Raw genomic sequence first — 15,948 nt, 5'->3', positions numbered from 1 at the left:
GAGATAATTTGATAGAACTAAGTAATGTCAACATTTAATTCACATCCAATCTGAAGCTAGAACAGTGTGCTGACTGTTTTCTTGATGGGGCTGGTGAATCTCAGTGAACTGTCAGAAAGGAGGAAAGATCTATCGAAGACTGACAATCTGAAGCACAATGTTCACGTGGTGAGGAAGAAGAAAACCGGGAACACGGTGCAAGGAGAGAGGAATGGTTTTCCACAGAGTCATTACTGTGGGGGCCTCAGGGGGCTGGAGAGAAGACTCTTGATCATGTCCTCATTTCACAGATAGACCCAGAGGCAGGTATACAATGAAAATGTCCCAGTGGGATTGGGAAAGGGAAGAGAGAGAGGAAGCTGGCTCCCAGTTGCCTCAGGTGGCCTGGGAGGAATGTGCTTTGCTATAAACACAAATCACAAAGGAAAAGTTGTTTTGAGTGTAAGGAACTGAAAGGACAGCTTGTGTCCCCAAGAGGTGGAGTTAGGACCAGGCTGGTTTCTATGCAACCGCAATCATTTATGATGCCCCTAAAAATATGTCCAAACAAGCCCAGAGTAACTTAAATGATGTTTTATATTAATAAGGCAATTTATGTCCACTAGGAGATCAGAGTCTGGTGGTAGAGAAAGGTAAATAAGTATAATTTTAACTTGAAAATTCTGTAACTCTATGACCTTTAACAGAAAATAGAATGGGTAAGAGTGCTTGGTAACTAGGCTTCCCCTCTCACATCAAGTGTTAATTTCTTTGATCGGATTGCAATTTGCTTACAAGAGCAAATGTTCTGAAGAGCATTTCCTACATTATTTCCTAATTTGTGAAATCATTGTGAAGTTAGTTTGGAGTAAGAGTTCCTCTTTGAAAAAGAACTGTTGGAATAGAGAGGCTGGTCGTTCTCTGATAAGGGGGAGGGCCTTGGGTGTAGCAGTTAAAAACCAAACCAAAACAAACCTTGGATTGATTTTCATGTGAGAGGAGGCAGTAGGTCAGGAGAGAAGTATAGATGGATTTCATTTCTGAGTAGCTCCTTGGTCAAAAGGCCTGACCTACTTCAGAAGTCCTAACCAGAGAGGTGGACAGATCCTGGTCACTGGTAAAAACTGGGCCCTTGTGTGGCCTTTCTGAGGAGGAAATGTGTAGGGACCAGGGGTCTCATGCTAGTAGTAGTTCCTAACCAGGGTGTTCAGGAGAGTTACCTGAGAAGCCTTCTGAACCTGCATGAACCTTAGACATTATGACTGAGTGGGAACGTACTGTCTTCATCAGCTCCCTAGGTCACTGAATCTATAGATCTTTCTCAATTTATGATGACATTACATCCCAATTAAGTCACCATCCATTAAAATATTGTAAGTCAAAAATGCACTTAATTCACCTAACCTACCGAACATTATAGCTTAACCTAACATACCTTAAATGTGTTGGGAACACGTACATCAGCCTACAGAGCTGGGCAAAATTGTCTAACACAAAGCCTGTTTTATAATACGGTGTTGACTATCTCACGTAATTGATTGGATACTGTGAGAAACAGAATGGCTGTGTGGGTATCAGTGGTTCACCCTCATGATCGTGTGGCTGCCTGGGGGCTGAGGCTCACTGCGGCTGCCCAGTGCCACCAGAGAGTATCGTACCATATATTGCTAGACGGGAAAAGATCAAAATTCAAAACTCAACGTATGGCTTCTACGGAGTGCAGATCACTTTCACACCATTGTAAAGCCAAAAAATCATAGGTCAAACCATTACAAGTTGGGGACCATCTGTATTTCCTTCTATAACCACCAAGTACCTCTAAGCAGGGAGACCCTACGTCTAGTTTGTCGGGGCCAGTCCTGCTTATGCTGTTGTCCTGATGTGCTTATCAATGACATGCTTTCACTCTCAAGTGTCCCCATCTGGATGGTGAATCGCAGGGGCACTCTTCCAGAAGGCACTATTCCCAGTAAGAATTATCAGCTTTTCAGAGACCACCCTCACCCCCCCACAGGGCTATCCCTCATTCCCCCTCTGGGAAGAAAACATCATAAAATATTTGAAGAATACTGACTTTGGCTTAAAAGTAACCTCCAGACCTGGGGCTTACCTGCTCCCAGGCCTGTGTGAGAAGCTCCAAACTAGCATTCCAATGTTTAAACCCAAGACCTTACTAATCCATATGCAGCCCGTAATCACCCTCCTAGTTCCTTTCCTAATGGGTGGTGAACATCTGTCTCCCCCGCTTGGACTGTTAACTCCTCTGAGGCCAAATACATCTCTATATCACCTGCACTGTGTTTTTCCTACAGTGCAATAAAAGAAGGAATAACCTCCACCAGGAAGCCCTCAAGTTCCCTGTGTGACAGTTAATGGCTGGGACATCAGGACACCGGCAGGGCTTGGGGCACAGGGGAGCTGCAGGTGCCTGTGGTGCATGGGAAGCAGGCCAGCTTCACAGGTGCAGCTGTCACCTGCGGGTGGCAGTTAGCTGGGTTCAGAGTCACAATACCAACAGCTCAGTTTTCATCATGACCTGAAGGATCTTATTACACCAGCAGGGGATTAAGTCTCTAAGCTGGAAGTGTTTGTGCACACGAAATGAAGGGCCCTGGAGCCTTCTGAGATGTCTGGTTCTCATCTAAGTTTTGCTCACCACTGGTTGAGGGTACCGGGTGTGACTCAAGTCTTCCCTTCCCACAGGAGAAGCAGTGTTTCCTTATCACCAAAGTCACTCCTCAAAGGAGCCGTATTTTAGGTCAAGGGTCACTGGCTCATTTTTTCTTTAACAAGGATCAAACCTTCGATTCCACTTCAGAGGTGAGGGGTCACATGCAAACACACCCTGGGGAGTTAAATCTACACCAGGATTTAATGACCGAAAGGTGACAGGTCAGGGTGCCCAGAGAGGAATGGAAAGCACCAGGTAAATAGAGTAAACAGAAAACATTTATGGAGGGCTTTACTACTACGTGCCAGGTATTTGACCTTTATTGTCTTACTCATGTTTCTACAGAATCATACTGAAATGTGATAGGTAATAACAGTATTTGCCTCAATTATACTCGAGGAAGCAGAGCCTCAAAACGATTAAAATAATTTGCCGGAGATCACACAGGTAACAACACAGTTGCTCCAAGATTCAAATCCAAATCTATGTGACTTAGAGAGAAGTCTTTCCTTTCGTTAAAAAAAAAAAAAAAAAAAAAAAGAGGGGCACACACGTGGTTTAACATTCAACATACTGAAAGGCTTTTAAATGGAGGATGTCACCACCCTCCTTACCTGCCTCCATCCTTTGCATCTATTTTACCATCTGGACGCAGACACCTTCCATTTTTGTAGCTGCTTCCTCTTCTCTCCATTTTCTAAGTTAAATGTTTATTCTGCTATCTTTTGATTCATCACTGTTAGACATTATTTATTGATTTTCTATTGTGCTAGAGGAAGATGAAGCTCTCTATCATCCTCTCCAGTTTTTTCAATATCACAATTATTGGTTAAATCAATTTTCAGTGCTCACATTATTTTGCTCATAATACACTACTAATGAACCAAGGAATATGCCGTGATCAAATTCTTGAGTAAATTGTAATTTTTCCTAGAATTAACTGCCTCCTGCCCCATTGCTTCATGTTCTTAGTTTCGATTCATAGGTCTTTCTTCACCCCCCCCAACAGCCTCGAAATACAATGTTCTTTATGGTGAAATCCACCAGATGCTAGAATTTCCTTTTTCAGACCCTTATGCTTCCTTTTAGCCTTCTGCCCCAGTCCAGACTGGTTACCTTCCAGGCCTGGGGATTCCCTTTGTCTCTCTTTCCTGGCTCCTGGCTCCTCAGCTTTCCTCACTCTCCTGTTTGCATGGAACACTTTCCCTAGTAACTTCCTAAAGGAGAGTGTAGAGGAGGTAATTTATTTTGAGACTTTGAAAGTCTGGAAATATTCTTACTGTACACTTGATTGATAATTTTATTGGATACAGAATTCTAGAGAGGCAATACTTTTTACTTAGAATTTTGAAGGCACTGACCTTCCAGCTTCCAGTCTTGCAGCTAACAGTGTTGATGTTGCCAAGTCAAATGTTATTCTTATAGAATCTTTCCTCTCTCTCTCTTTTTTTTTTGGTAGTCTTAAGTTTCATCCTGATGTAGTGTTAAAAGTATTAACTCCACTCATTTTATTGGTACCCCCTGGCTCTTTCAATCTGTCCTACAGTTTTGGAAAATTTTCTTTCCTTTTTAATTTTTTTTATCTTAAAATGCTATATCTCTTCAGCATTCTTTTTATGTACAAATAGGCTGACCATTACTGTTTTCATTTCACTTTTTAAAAATATTAAAGTTCTATTCCTTCTTTATTTTTTCATTAAAGGATAGCTAACATATAATGTTTTATTAGTTTCAGGTGTACAACAAAGTGATTTGAGAATTCCATACATTACTCATGGTTCACAATTATTGACTATATTCCCTATGCTATACTTTTTGCCTCCATGGCTTTTTTATAGTTTGAATCTCTTACTCCCCTTTATCTATTTCACTTATACCCTTGTCCCTCTCCCTTCTGACAACCACCAGCTTGGTCTCTGTATTTATGATTCTGTTTTCTGCTTTTTTGTTCATTTAGCTTTTTAGATTCTACATGAGTGGAATGATATGGTATTTGTCTTCCTCTGACTGACTTATTTCACTTAGCACTATACTCTCTAGGTCCATCCACGTTGCTGCAAATGGCAAGATCTCATTCTTTTTTATAGCTTAGTAATATATATGTATATATATATTATATTGTATATGTATATTATATACATATATATACACACACACACATATCTCATCTTCTTCATCCCTTTATGAAGTTCTCTTGTATTGCTTCTTTGATAATATCCTCCTCTCCATTTTCCCTATTTTATTTTCCTGATTTTCTATTAATTAGATGTTGGACCTCTTGGATTGATCTTCTATTTTCTTATCGTGCCTCCCCTCACATCCATCACTTTATCTTTTCTCCAACTTCAAGGTTTCTCAAGTTTATCTTCCAAACTTTCTATGAATTAAATAATTTAAACCATATTTTTATTTTCAGGAGGTTTTATTAGTTTTTTTTGTAGCATACTATTCTTGTTTCATGGATAGAATACCTCTTCTAACAGCTCTGAGGATATTAATTATAGGTTTTTGGAAGTTTTCTCCAACTCTTTGAGTTGATGCTGTTTCTTCTATTCTTTTGGTGATATTTCATACTGGAGGCTTTCCTCGGGTGTCGGCTGATCCTTGACATCTGTTCATGTTCAGAAGTAAGGCAAGTAAAAGATGTTTGAGCAGCTTTGTGTGCAGAGGCAGTGACTATTGCTAAGTGGGCTGCACGGTCCTGTGACAGGGTAGTTCGACCTGAGGATCAGACTTCTCTGTCTCTTGCTTATAGGCATAAATTAGCTATGGAGTTCTAGAAGCTATGCAGGGAAAGGGAGCTGGCGGTCTCTCTGGTTAATAAGTAGATATTTACTCAGTCTCTATCTTCAGTGCCTCATCCCTGCTGTCTTCCACTGCCCTCATTCCCTCATCCCTGCTGTCCTTGAGGTTCACAGCTCTTCAAGGTCTTCTCAAGAGAATAAACCTCCTGTCTCCTAAAGGGGTGTGAGAGGGGAGCAGAGGTCCAGCTACTTCTTAGACAGATTTTCCAAAATCCTCCTATTTTCAAGCCTGAAACCTGATCCTATCTCTAGTTGTATTTGGTGCCTCTGATTTCTCAGGTTTCAGGAAGTCACTTGGCTTCCTTCTTGTTGGTACTGACCTATTAGGTTTCACCTTTCTTAGTATTGTGATGTCAGTGACCTTCATCTTTCAGCTCTCTGTTCTATGTAGTTTCCTGTTGCAATGCCTCTTAGTTTCTAAGAAGTGCAGTTTATATGTCTTTTCCTTGGTCTCCTTGTTTTTGGAAGATTTTCAAGAGGTGAGAAGGCAGAAGGCATTCACCATCTTAAAAAAACAAACAAACTCCCGAGTCCATGATCTTGACAACTAACTTGCTACACTTCAGCCCGGCTCCCTCAGGAGAAAAGAAAGCAGCCACTGGACAGGAATCAAAGGAGGAGCCCCAATTTCTCTGCTTTACCAAAGAGGGCTTTCTCCCTCCAGCACATCTTCCCACTTGTGAAGCCAAAGGGACTGTCTAAAAACACCCTCTCTCCCCATCACTCTTCCGTCGAAGGCCCTTTAGTGGTGCTTTGTCATTCACAAGTAAGTCTCAGCAAAGCAAAGCCCTTGTCACCTGGCCCAGCCAACCAGCCTCGCCTCCCGCTACACTGCTTTCAGCTCCCAATATGCCAGACCCTTCCGTCCACTCTGCGTACACTGCTCTGGGTAACCAGAAGCCCTTCTTTAGAAGTGCATGGTTGGAAACCATCTCTGCACCCTTCCAAACTCACCTTCTGGGTAAACTTCTCTGATCCTGCTCTCTTTCCCTCATTTGTTTTTCTGCTTTCTTTCCCTTCCCCCACCCCCTGCCCCTGGCCTGGCCCTGACAGGTCAAACTGGTCACTCTTCCCTCTGTGCTGCTAAATACCCCTCCATTCTGTTTTCTGTCAGAATGGAGGTGATGCAGGGACAGAGATTTTAGGCTGGGAAAGGACCACAGGGGCTACCTAATTTTGGAAGGAAGGCAGATGATGCTAGGGAGTTAACAGTAGGGAAGTAAGTTGAGTCTATTCAGTGGACTCAGGGTCCTGGTCTGTCTTCTTTCCCCTTCCAAATTTGACAACTTCTATGTGTGGCCCCTGGAACTCTTTTCTGGTTCCTTATTCCCTCTCCCCTCTGCTCCTCCCACCCTGGCCACATGCCTAGCAAGCAATACAAAACCTCATTTACACCCATCCTACAGCTTCTACCATCCTACTGGAGTAATATTGAGCTTTAGCAGTATCTTATTCCACCACATATTTTTCCCCTAAATTACATTGTTTTTTTTAGACAACTACACAAACAAAATGGGACATGACAGCTGCACACTGCAGAAAATGAACCAGAGTGGACTTTCATTGTAAACAGGTACGCTGGATGCCAAGTGCCAAATACAACAATGGAAGACAGGTAACATGGTGCAATAATTTTCTACAATCAATAACACCATAAATTCACTAGTCAACAGCTTTGCGAGCCAACTCCCACTCAACCCTACATGAAAGTGATTGACTAGTTTGGATGTCTTCTCTTCTTTCTTCTTTCGTGTCTCTGGGGAAGAATTTTCACTGATTCCTTTGATGATATGTGTGGAGCACCTACTATGAGCTGCACATTCTTTGGTACTGAAGGTAATGATAATAATGGCTACTATTAGTTGATTATTTACTAAGAGCCAGGTACTTTGTACATGCTTTCCGTATACATCATCTCATTTTTGTCTTCACAGCCCCCTAAGAAGTAAGTACTATCATTTACCCTGCTGGATGATAGGGAAATGAGAGTTGAACTATCCTACTCAAACAGTAGAATCGGGTTTCAGACTGCCAATTGCAGAGTCCTGCCTCTTGAGAACTACATTATTGCCTCAGGCTAATGGTGGCTGCCAGTATTTCTCCCTGGTCCTCTTCTCTATCCAAGGAGCTACTGAATATAATTAAGACAAGGGACAAGCCTCCACCCCTCCAACGTTGTCTCAGATTCTCCTGATGAGAAATGCTTTGTCTGTGGAGGGGTGTCATTTGTTTTATCTGCTCAGCTAAGGCAGGAATTGCCTCCCTGATATCCACTGCTTGGGGGGGCTGGTGGTGTTAGCCCTTCCTGTGACAGCCTATTCTAGGCAGCTCTAAGAGCGAGAAACTTTCTGATTATGTTGATCCAGAGCCTTCCACCAAGCATTCTAGTTTTTATCCACGTTGTTTGAGAAGTCCTTTTGACACAGTCTTTCTTTAAGCTCCCTTTAAAGCCCTAGAATTTGGGTTTTCTATTGTGATCTATTTTTTAAAAATTATGGTTAAATACAATTTCCTATCTTACCCATTTAACCAAAAATATGGTTAAATACAATTTCCTATCTTACCCATTTTAAAATGTACAGTTCAGTGGTACTAAATTCATTCATTATGTTGTGCAACCATCACCACGATCCATCTCCAGAACTCTTTCATCTTGTAAAACTGAAACGCTATACTCATTAAACAATAACTCCCTATTCTCCCCTGCTCCTAGTCCCTGGCAATCCACCATTCTACTTTCTGCCTCTATGATTTTGATTACTCTAAGTACCTTATATATGTTGAATCATATGGTATTTGCCTTTTTGTGATAGGCTGTTTCACTTAATATAATGTCCTCAAGGTACATCCATGTTGTAGCATACTGCAGAATCTCCTTCCTTTTTAAGGCTGAATAATATTCCATTGTATGTACATACCATATTTGGTTTGTCCAAATTTGGCTTGGACCTTTGGGTTACTTCCACATTTTAGTTATTATGAGTAATACTGTTATGAACATGAACATACAAATAATTCTTTGAGACCTTGCTTTCAATTATTTTGGGTATAGGACCCAGAAATGGAATTGATGGATCATACAGTAATTTTATTTTGAATGTTTTCAGGAATTGCCATGTTGTTTTCACAGGGGCTGCACCAGTTACATCCCACCAATAGGATTCTAATTTCTCCACACCCTTATCAATGCTGGTTGTTCGCTGTTATTTATTTATGTTTTTATAGTAGCCATCATAATGAGAATGAAGTGGAATTTGACTGTAGTTTTGATTTGCATTTCCCTAATAATTAGTGATGTGGAGCATTTTTTTCATACGCTTATTGGCCATTGTATGTCTTCTTTGGAGAGATGTCTATTCAAGTCCTTTGTCTATATTTGAATCAGGTTCTTTATTTGTTATTGAGGTCTAGGAGTTCTCTATATATTCTAAATATTAATATCTCATAAGATATGTTATTTGCAAATATTTTCTCCCATTCTGGTTGCTGCACTTTTACTCTGTTGATAGTGTCTTCTGAGGCAGAATTTTGAAACTTTTATGAAGTCCACTTTGTCTATTTTTTCTTTTGATGCCTATGGCTTTGGTGTCACATTCAAGAAATCAGTGCCAAATCCAATGTCATAAAGTTTTATTTCGTGTCTTCTTCCAACAGTTTTATTGTTTTAAGTCTTAAATTTAGGTCTTTTTTTCCAATTTGAGATAATTTTTGTATACGGTATTAGGTAAGAGTCCAACTTCATTCTTTTGCATGTGGATATTCAGTTTTCCCAGTGCTATTTATTGAAAAGATTGGCTGTCCTTTCCCCAGTAAATGGTCTTGGCACCCTTGTCAAAAATCATTTGACAACACATATGAGGGCTTATTTCCGGGCTCTTGGTTCTATTCTATCAGTTTATATGTCTGTCTTTATGTTGGTACCATATTGTTTTGATTATTATAGGCTTGTAGAAAGTTTTGAAATTAGGAAGTGTAAATTCCCGAGTTTTGTTCTCTTTGAGGTTGTTTTGGCCATTTGGGGTCCCTATGACTTTTAGGATAAGTTTGTTCTGTTTTTGCAAAAAGTGTCATTGAGATTTTGATAGGAATTGCATTGAATCTATAGGTCACTTTGGGTAGCTGCAACATTATAACAATACTAAATCTTCCAATCTGTGAATATGGGGTGTGTTTTCATTTATTTATGTTTTCTTTAATTTCTTTCATCCATGTTTTCTAGTTTTCATTATATGTGTCTTTTACTTCCTTGGTTAAGTTAATCCCTAAGTATCTTATGTCATTGTTTTTTAATGTTATTGTTTTTTGTAATTGTCTTTTCAGATTTTTCATTGTTAGTGTATAGAAATACAACTGATTATTGTGTATTGACTTTGTACCCTGCTACTTTGCCGAATTCATTTATTAGTAAAAACAGTTTTTTGTCTTAAGGATTTTCTATATATAAGCTCCTATCATTTTAAAAAAGTCTTTAACTGAAAGTTTTTTTGAGGTAACTTTGATCATTCCTTACAATTCTTGTAAGTATTTTAAAAACAAACCAGAAATCAGGGGTAGGGGAGAAGCATGAGCAAACAGAAACTCCATATCTACTTCTAGATTTGATATATTCCATGAATTATACAACAAATCAACATATATTTTGAGGATATAAAACCCAAATCACATTTTTTTTTCAGCATCTGAGACAACATTATAAGGAGGGACAAAGGTGGAAGTGTTTATATGTGTGAGTGTGTTTAAGCCTGAAAGAGCTACACAAACATGTTTATTTTCTTCAAGTCGACACACCCTCCCCCAGGAGACTTCTAACTGACAAAGGGGTGCCTTTGAGGCCGAGAAGAAAAGCCAAACAGAAGGGCTCCATACGGATTTCTGAGTTTTAATAGAGAGGCATGCAATCTTGAAGGCCAGATGGGATACTAATGTGAAAAAAATTCAATAATGACATCAACAGAAATTGCTGTGGGAAAGGTCCTAATCCAGCTCATAGCTAATTATGATGCTCATGAAGCTGTTGAATCTGCTGCCCAAATCAGAATAATATGTGCTAAGCCTAAACATTTCAGGGGGAACATATTACCTCTCTTAGGTTAATCATACATCTTTCAGGGGCCAGAATTTAGAGGTTCATTCAACAGAGTTTGTTGATGCCCAGAACGTGCCGGATGCACATCTCAGTGCTGGAGATCTGGCAGTGAACAAAGCCCCTGGTGCATGGAATGTTCATTTAACTGGGGGAGATAGACAATTGTCATATAAACCTGTACTATGTCAGGAGGGACAGTACCCACCCATGAGAGGGATGGTAAGGGATGAGGTGATATATTTGTTAATTAGTAGGAGGGGCCTCTATGATGAACTGATCTGTGGGCAAAGACTGAATGAAGTGAGGAGAGGAAGAACCGGGGCAGGAGCATCCTAGATTCCTTTCCAAGTCACACAGTAGCTGTTATACAAGTTGAACATAACAGGTGCTTCTAAATAGCAATTTATCAACTTAGTGATCCTCTGAGTTTGCTGTCTTACAATGATTGAAAGGACTAAAAGAAGCAGAATCTGCCGAGTTTACTGCATTGTCTGGTCTAATGGTTCTCAACTGGAGTTGATTTTGCCTGCCAGGGGACATCTGGCAATGTCTGAAGACATTCTGATTATCAAAGCCTGGGAGGAGGGAGAAGGTACTATGGCCATGTCCTGTGTAAACGCCAAAGATGCAACTAAACATCTATAGTGCACTGAATAACTCCATACAGCAAATAATGAATGGGCCCCAAATGTCAGCAGTGTCACCACTGAGAAACCTTGATTTGGCCCCCAGAAAGGCTGCCAGACCTCTGATGAGAGTGGAGGGACCAGGAAGGAGAAGTTCTTTCGAACAGCCCCATCAAGACATCTGGACGTCTGCAAACAGAGTAGATCCAAGGCCTCTGGAGTAACTTTGGGCGTCTGCTCCCAGCTTGTTGACAGACTTAGTCAAATGGTTTCAAAGCCACAAGGGGATTTTTTAATCAACATTAAGTAAAAATTTCCTGTGTGTCTTGTGGTATAAGACAAGTAAGGATGCAAGATGTGGTCCCTGCCATCAAAGTCTTTATAGCTTAGGGAGAAAAAAAGGTATGAAGACAAACACTTACAATGTAACAAGGGCCACAAAGGGGTAGAAATCAAATGATGCAAGGGAAGGGAGTGATGACTTTTGTCGGAGTGACCAAACAGGTTTAACATAGGAGGTATCATTTGAACTGGGCTTTGACAGTGAGAAGGCTTTAAACAAATAGGGAAGTGGAGGATATGTTAGACAGAGGGCGAGATGTGAAAACAGGTAAAAAGGTAGGGAATAATAATATTAACAGCAACTGCCACCTAGTAAATCCTCTCTATATGATAGGTGTGGTGCCAAGCACTTTATCATGACACACAATTGTAGTCTACACTGAAAACTGATAGATGTGTGAGAAGCACCTGAAACCTAGCATGACCAAAGTTACTTGAATTTCTATCTTATTCATTTCAAAATGAATGAAACAAAATGAATGAAGCATTACCTGGGGTGAGTTGCATAAATACCGAAGAAGTTCACCAATATACTGAATGACAGTGACATTATATTTTCTGCAGTCATCCCAAAACTGGCTGGCTGAAAATTTGTTCCGCAAAACAAGAGTAGCACCTACAGAGAAGTGTATATAAAGTGTTAATAAAGAGATGCTACAAAAAACTCCCTGGTTATATTTGTCATTTTTGAAAGGTAGAACTTTAAATGTGAATTATATTCACAAACAAGTTTTGAGTATCAATTAGATTCAATACAAAAATGAGTAAGACATGGTTTAGGATAAAACCAGGCTTTAACCAGGATAAAAACAGAGGCTTTCAATCTAGTGAGGGAAAAGACACATACAAACATCTTTCTAATAAAAGTCAGTGTGCAATAAATAAGAGTTTCAAATGAATCTCTAAGGGAATGTGAACATGAGTGTGTGTGTGTGTGTGTGTGTGTGTGTGTGTGTGTGTGTGTGTATTAATTCTGCTTGGGGGCAAGGGCTGAGAAAGGCATATTTTGGAAGAGGTAGATCTGAATTGTGTCTTGAGCAATGAATATGAATAAAGGTAAGAGAATTCCAGGCAGAGGAAACAGTATGAAACAAAAAGATAGGACAGCCCAGAAGGCGTTGGAAGATAGCCAAGACTCAGTTGGCCTGTAACTGGAGTGGTAAACAGGGGGTGGCTCATGGGAGATGAGCCTAGAGAAGCAGCCAGGGGTGCCATCATGAAGAACTTGGAAGTGCCAGGTGGAGGAGTCAGACTTAACTTTGCAGGCAATGGAGAGCCAAGGTCTTGAACAAGCAGGAAATCTATTCTTTGATGGGTGAGGTAGACATAATAATGGTTCCCAAAGATGTCCATGTTCTAATCCATACAACCTGTGAACATTCTACCTTACATGGCAAAAAGAACTGTGTAGATGTGATTAAGTTAAGGATTCTGAGATGGGAAGATCATCCTGGATAACCTGGGTGGGCCCAAGGTAATCATAAATGGCCTTCTAACAGGAAGGTAGGCAGGTCAAGGGCAGAAGGGGATGGATGCAGAAACAAAAGGCTGGAGGAATGTGTTGTGAAGACAGCAAAAGTGGCCACAAGCTAAAGAATGCAGGCAGCTTCTAGAAGCTGGAAAAAGCAAGTAAATGGACTCTTTCCTAGAACTTCCAAAAGGGATACAGCTCTGTAGACACCTGGATTATAGGACTTCTGACTTTCAAAACAGAGAAAAAAATTATGTTGTTTTCAAGCCACTAAGTTTGTGGTAATTTGTTATAATAGCAATAGGGAAAGATGGGTAAAAAAATATATATCAATGTGAAACTATATCATATTACAATGGGTAAAAATAATATATATCACACCCAACCAAATTATAGTCATAAGATGTAGTAAAGTGAAATAAAAACATCTCAGAAATACTTTTTCATGCTCTTAGTTTAGCTTTACTCCTAAATATACAAGAGTGTGATGTTTTAGAAGAGGAAAAGATTTTTTAAATATGATTTTTTCTTCCTTAGAATGTATCTTTGGTGCTTAAGCAAATGTGTGAGCAGTGAATTAGTCCCTTTGGGAGCCTCAGAGTTCCCCAGTTCTTGAAGAGCCCAGCTATATGATCAGGCCCAGTCAGTTGTTCCTGGCTGATGTGGAGGCTGGTGCTGAGGCTGGGGTAAGTATTTTACAGCTGATCAATAAGTTGATGAGGGAAAAAGATAGAGGCTTGGGCCATCATGCATGCATTTATATATGTATGTGGATATATGTTATTATATATACATACATGAGTATTTAAAAGGAAATGCCGCACGGGGGAAAATTAAGTTTTTTTTTTTACTTAGAGAGTTAGAGATGGCTTTCTGGAAGAGGTGGACATTGGACTGAATCTTAATGTATACAAGTGGCATAAAGCCTACTGAAAGGAAAAAAATGGCAACTCTAATTTGAATGGCAACATTTCAGAAAGAAAGAGAAGAGATGGAAAGCAAGGTATTCTGACCAGAGCTGAGGAGTTGCGCAAGGGGGGAAGAACAAAGTAGGATGGGGACGGCTAAGGGAGAAGTTTACATCAGATGCAGATGGAGATCCACATGCAGATTTCGGAAGACATAAATGACAGAGGGGAATTATTTATGGAACTTAAGAATCAAGTGTCTTAACTTGGATAAAAATGTTTTAAAGAAGTTTCCTCCTTGATATCTTGAACATCTGTAGCATTATTTATCAGACAAGCAGGCACGAGGAAATAGAAATGATTCTAGATACTTGCTGGTGATACGTGAGCCAAATAGCTTTGCTGTTAACATTGAATTAAACGCTGTCTCTGGCAGACAGGAAAGTAGGCAAATTTTGTATTACTTTCCCTGTTGAGCACATATGAATGTGTACTGGACTCCAGTGCCTTGTTGAGAGAAAAGTCTTACCAGTCATGATACATCCATGGAGGCCGATCATAAGCGCAGCACTGTGGTACAAGGGCAGGGTGGTATAGATGACATCATCTTTCCTAACTCTGCTTGCAGTGGCAAGGCTAGCTCCATACCATAGGCGATAGTGATTGATCTTGGCAGCTTTTGGGAGACCTTTGCAAAGATACAAGAGAAGGCATGCGTGAGTCAGGATGGAATCATTCACAGACCAGTGGTCTGGAAGAGAGATCTGGCTTAGGCAAATCCATCATCCAGTGGTTAGAGAATGCAGAGGAGAGGGCCATGACTGGTTATATCAAGAGCCAGTAAATTTCTTCTGTAAAAGACCAGATAGTCAATGTTTTAGGCTTTGTAGGGTTATACAGCCTCTGTTAAAACTACTCAACTCTACTATTATAGCCAATAGCAGCCAACCACAGAAAGGAATGAATGCGGTTGTGTTCTGATAAAGCTCTACTTACAAAATCAGGTTGGGAGGGGCTGTATTTGGCACACAGACCATAGCTTGTTGACACCTGAGTTAGATGTAATTAGAAGAAAAAGGCATGATTGTCTATCAAATTTTTGTTTTGTGCCTACCACCTTGTAAGGTATTTTCAAATTTCGTTTAGTTCTCATAATTAACAAGGTAAGTAAAATTATATTCTTTAATCCACAGATGAGAAGGCTGAGATTCAGAGACATTAAATAGCTTATTCCATTCCCATCACTTTCCTTCATAATCACTTTTATGCATTCTTTAAGTATTGTTCTAGAATTTCTTTATATAAATATAAGCAAATATGAAGAGTTGCTTATTTGTTCTTGCCCTTTCTCCACCCAGGGGCACCTGGGTGGGTCAGTCAGCTAAATGTCCAACTCTTGATTTTGGCTCAGGTCTTGATCTCACAGTTTGTAAGTTTGAGCCCCGCCTCTGGCTCTGCGCTGACAGCACAGAGCTTGCTTGGAATTCTCTCTTTCCTGGGGTGCCTGGGTGGCTCAGTCTGTTGAGTGTCCGACCTCAGCTCAGGTCACGATTTAGCGGTCTGTGAGTTCGAGCCCCGCATCAGGCTCTGGGCTGATGGCTCAGAGCCTGGAGCCTGCTTCCGATTCTGTGTCTCCCTCTCTCTCTGTGCCTCCCCCGTTCATGCTCTGTCTCTCTCTGTCTCAAAAATAAATAAATGTTAACAAAAAGAAATTAAAAAAAAAAAGAAAATTATTAAAAAAAAAAAAAGGAATTCTCTTTTTCCTTCCCCCTCTGACTCTCCCTACTTTCTCTGTCTCTCTCAAAGTAAATAACCTTAAAAAATTCACACCTTTCTGCACTTTCTCCCCCTTCTACTTAGCAATGTATGGTAGAAAACTGTCCATATTTATACAAAGAAATTTCCCTTACTTATTTATTCATTCATTTATTCTTCCCCTCTCTCCCTCCCTCCCTCTCTCTCAGTTGCATCAAGTCCTTTGTATGTTGCATTATAATTTATTTAACTATTTGGCTATTTCAAATGATGCTGTAGTGAATAGCCTGGTCCACATGGTAGTTT

At 40.2% G+C, this 15,948-nt stretch overlaps 1 protein-coding gene across 1 annotated transcript in view; it reads right to left on the bottom strand.

Annotated features, from left to right (window-relative positions):
• The window catches only part of SLC27A2 (solute carrier family 27 member 2), a 43,813-nt gene that overhangs the window by 13,986 nt on the left and 13,879 nt on the right, over positions 1-15,948 (bottom strand). Inside the window, exons 3-4 of the mRNA XM_040492664.1 lie at positions 14,417-14,575; positions 12,000-12,124 (exon numbers count right to left, since the gene is read on the bottom strand). Of these exons, the coding sequence (XP_040348598.1) occupies positions 12,000-12,124; positions 14,417-14,575 (284 nt within the window). The remainder of the gene's footprint in view (positions 1-11,999; positions 12,125-14,416; positions 14,576-15,948) is intronic.

Source organism: Herpailurus yagouaroundi, unplaced genomic scaffold (assembly GCF_014898765.1).
Source record: "Herpailurus yagouaroundi ecotype Mexico unplaced genomic scaffold, PumYag 184, whole genome shotgun sequence".
NCBI lineage: Eukaryota > Metazoa > Chordata > Mammalia > Carnivora > Felidae > Herpailurus > Herpailurus yagouaroundi.
Note: the sequence above shows the minus strand (reverse complement) of the source record. Positions and strands in the feature narration are given on the sequence as shown.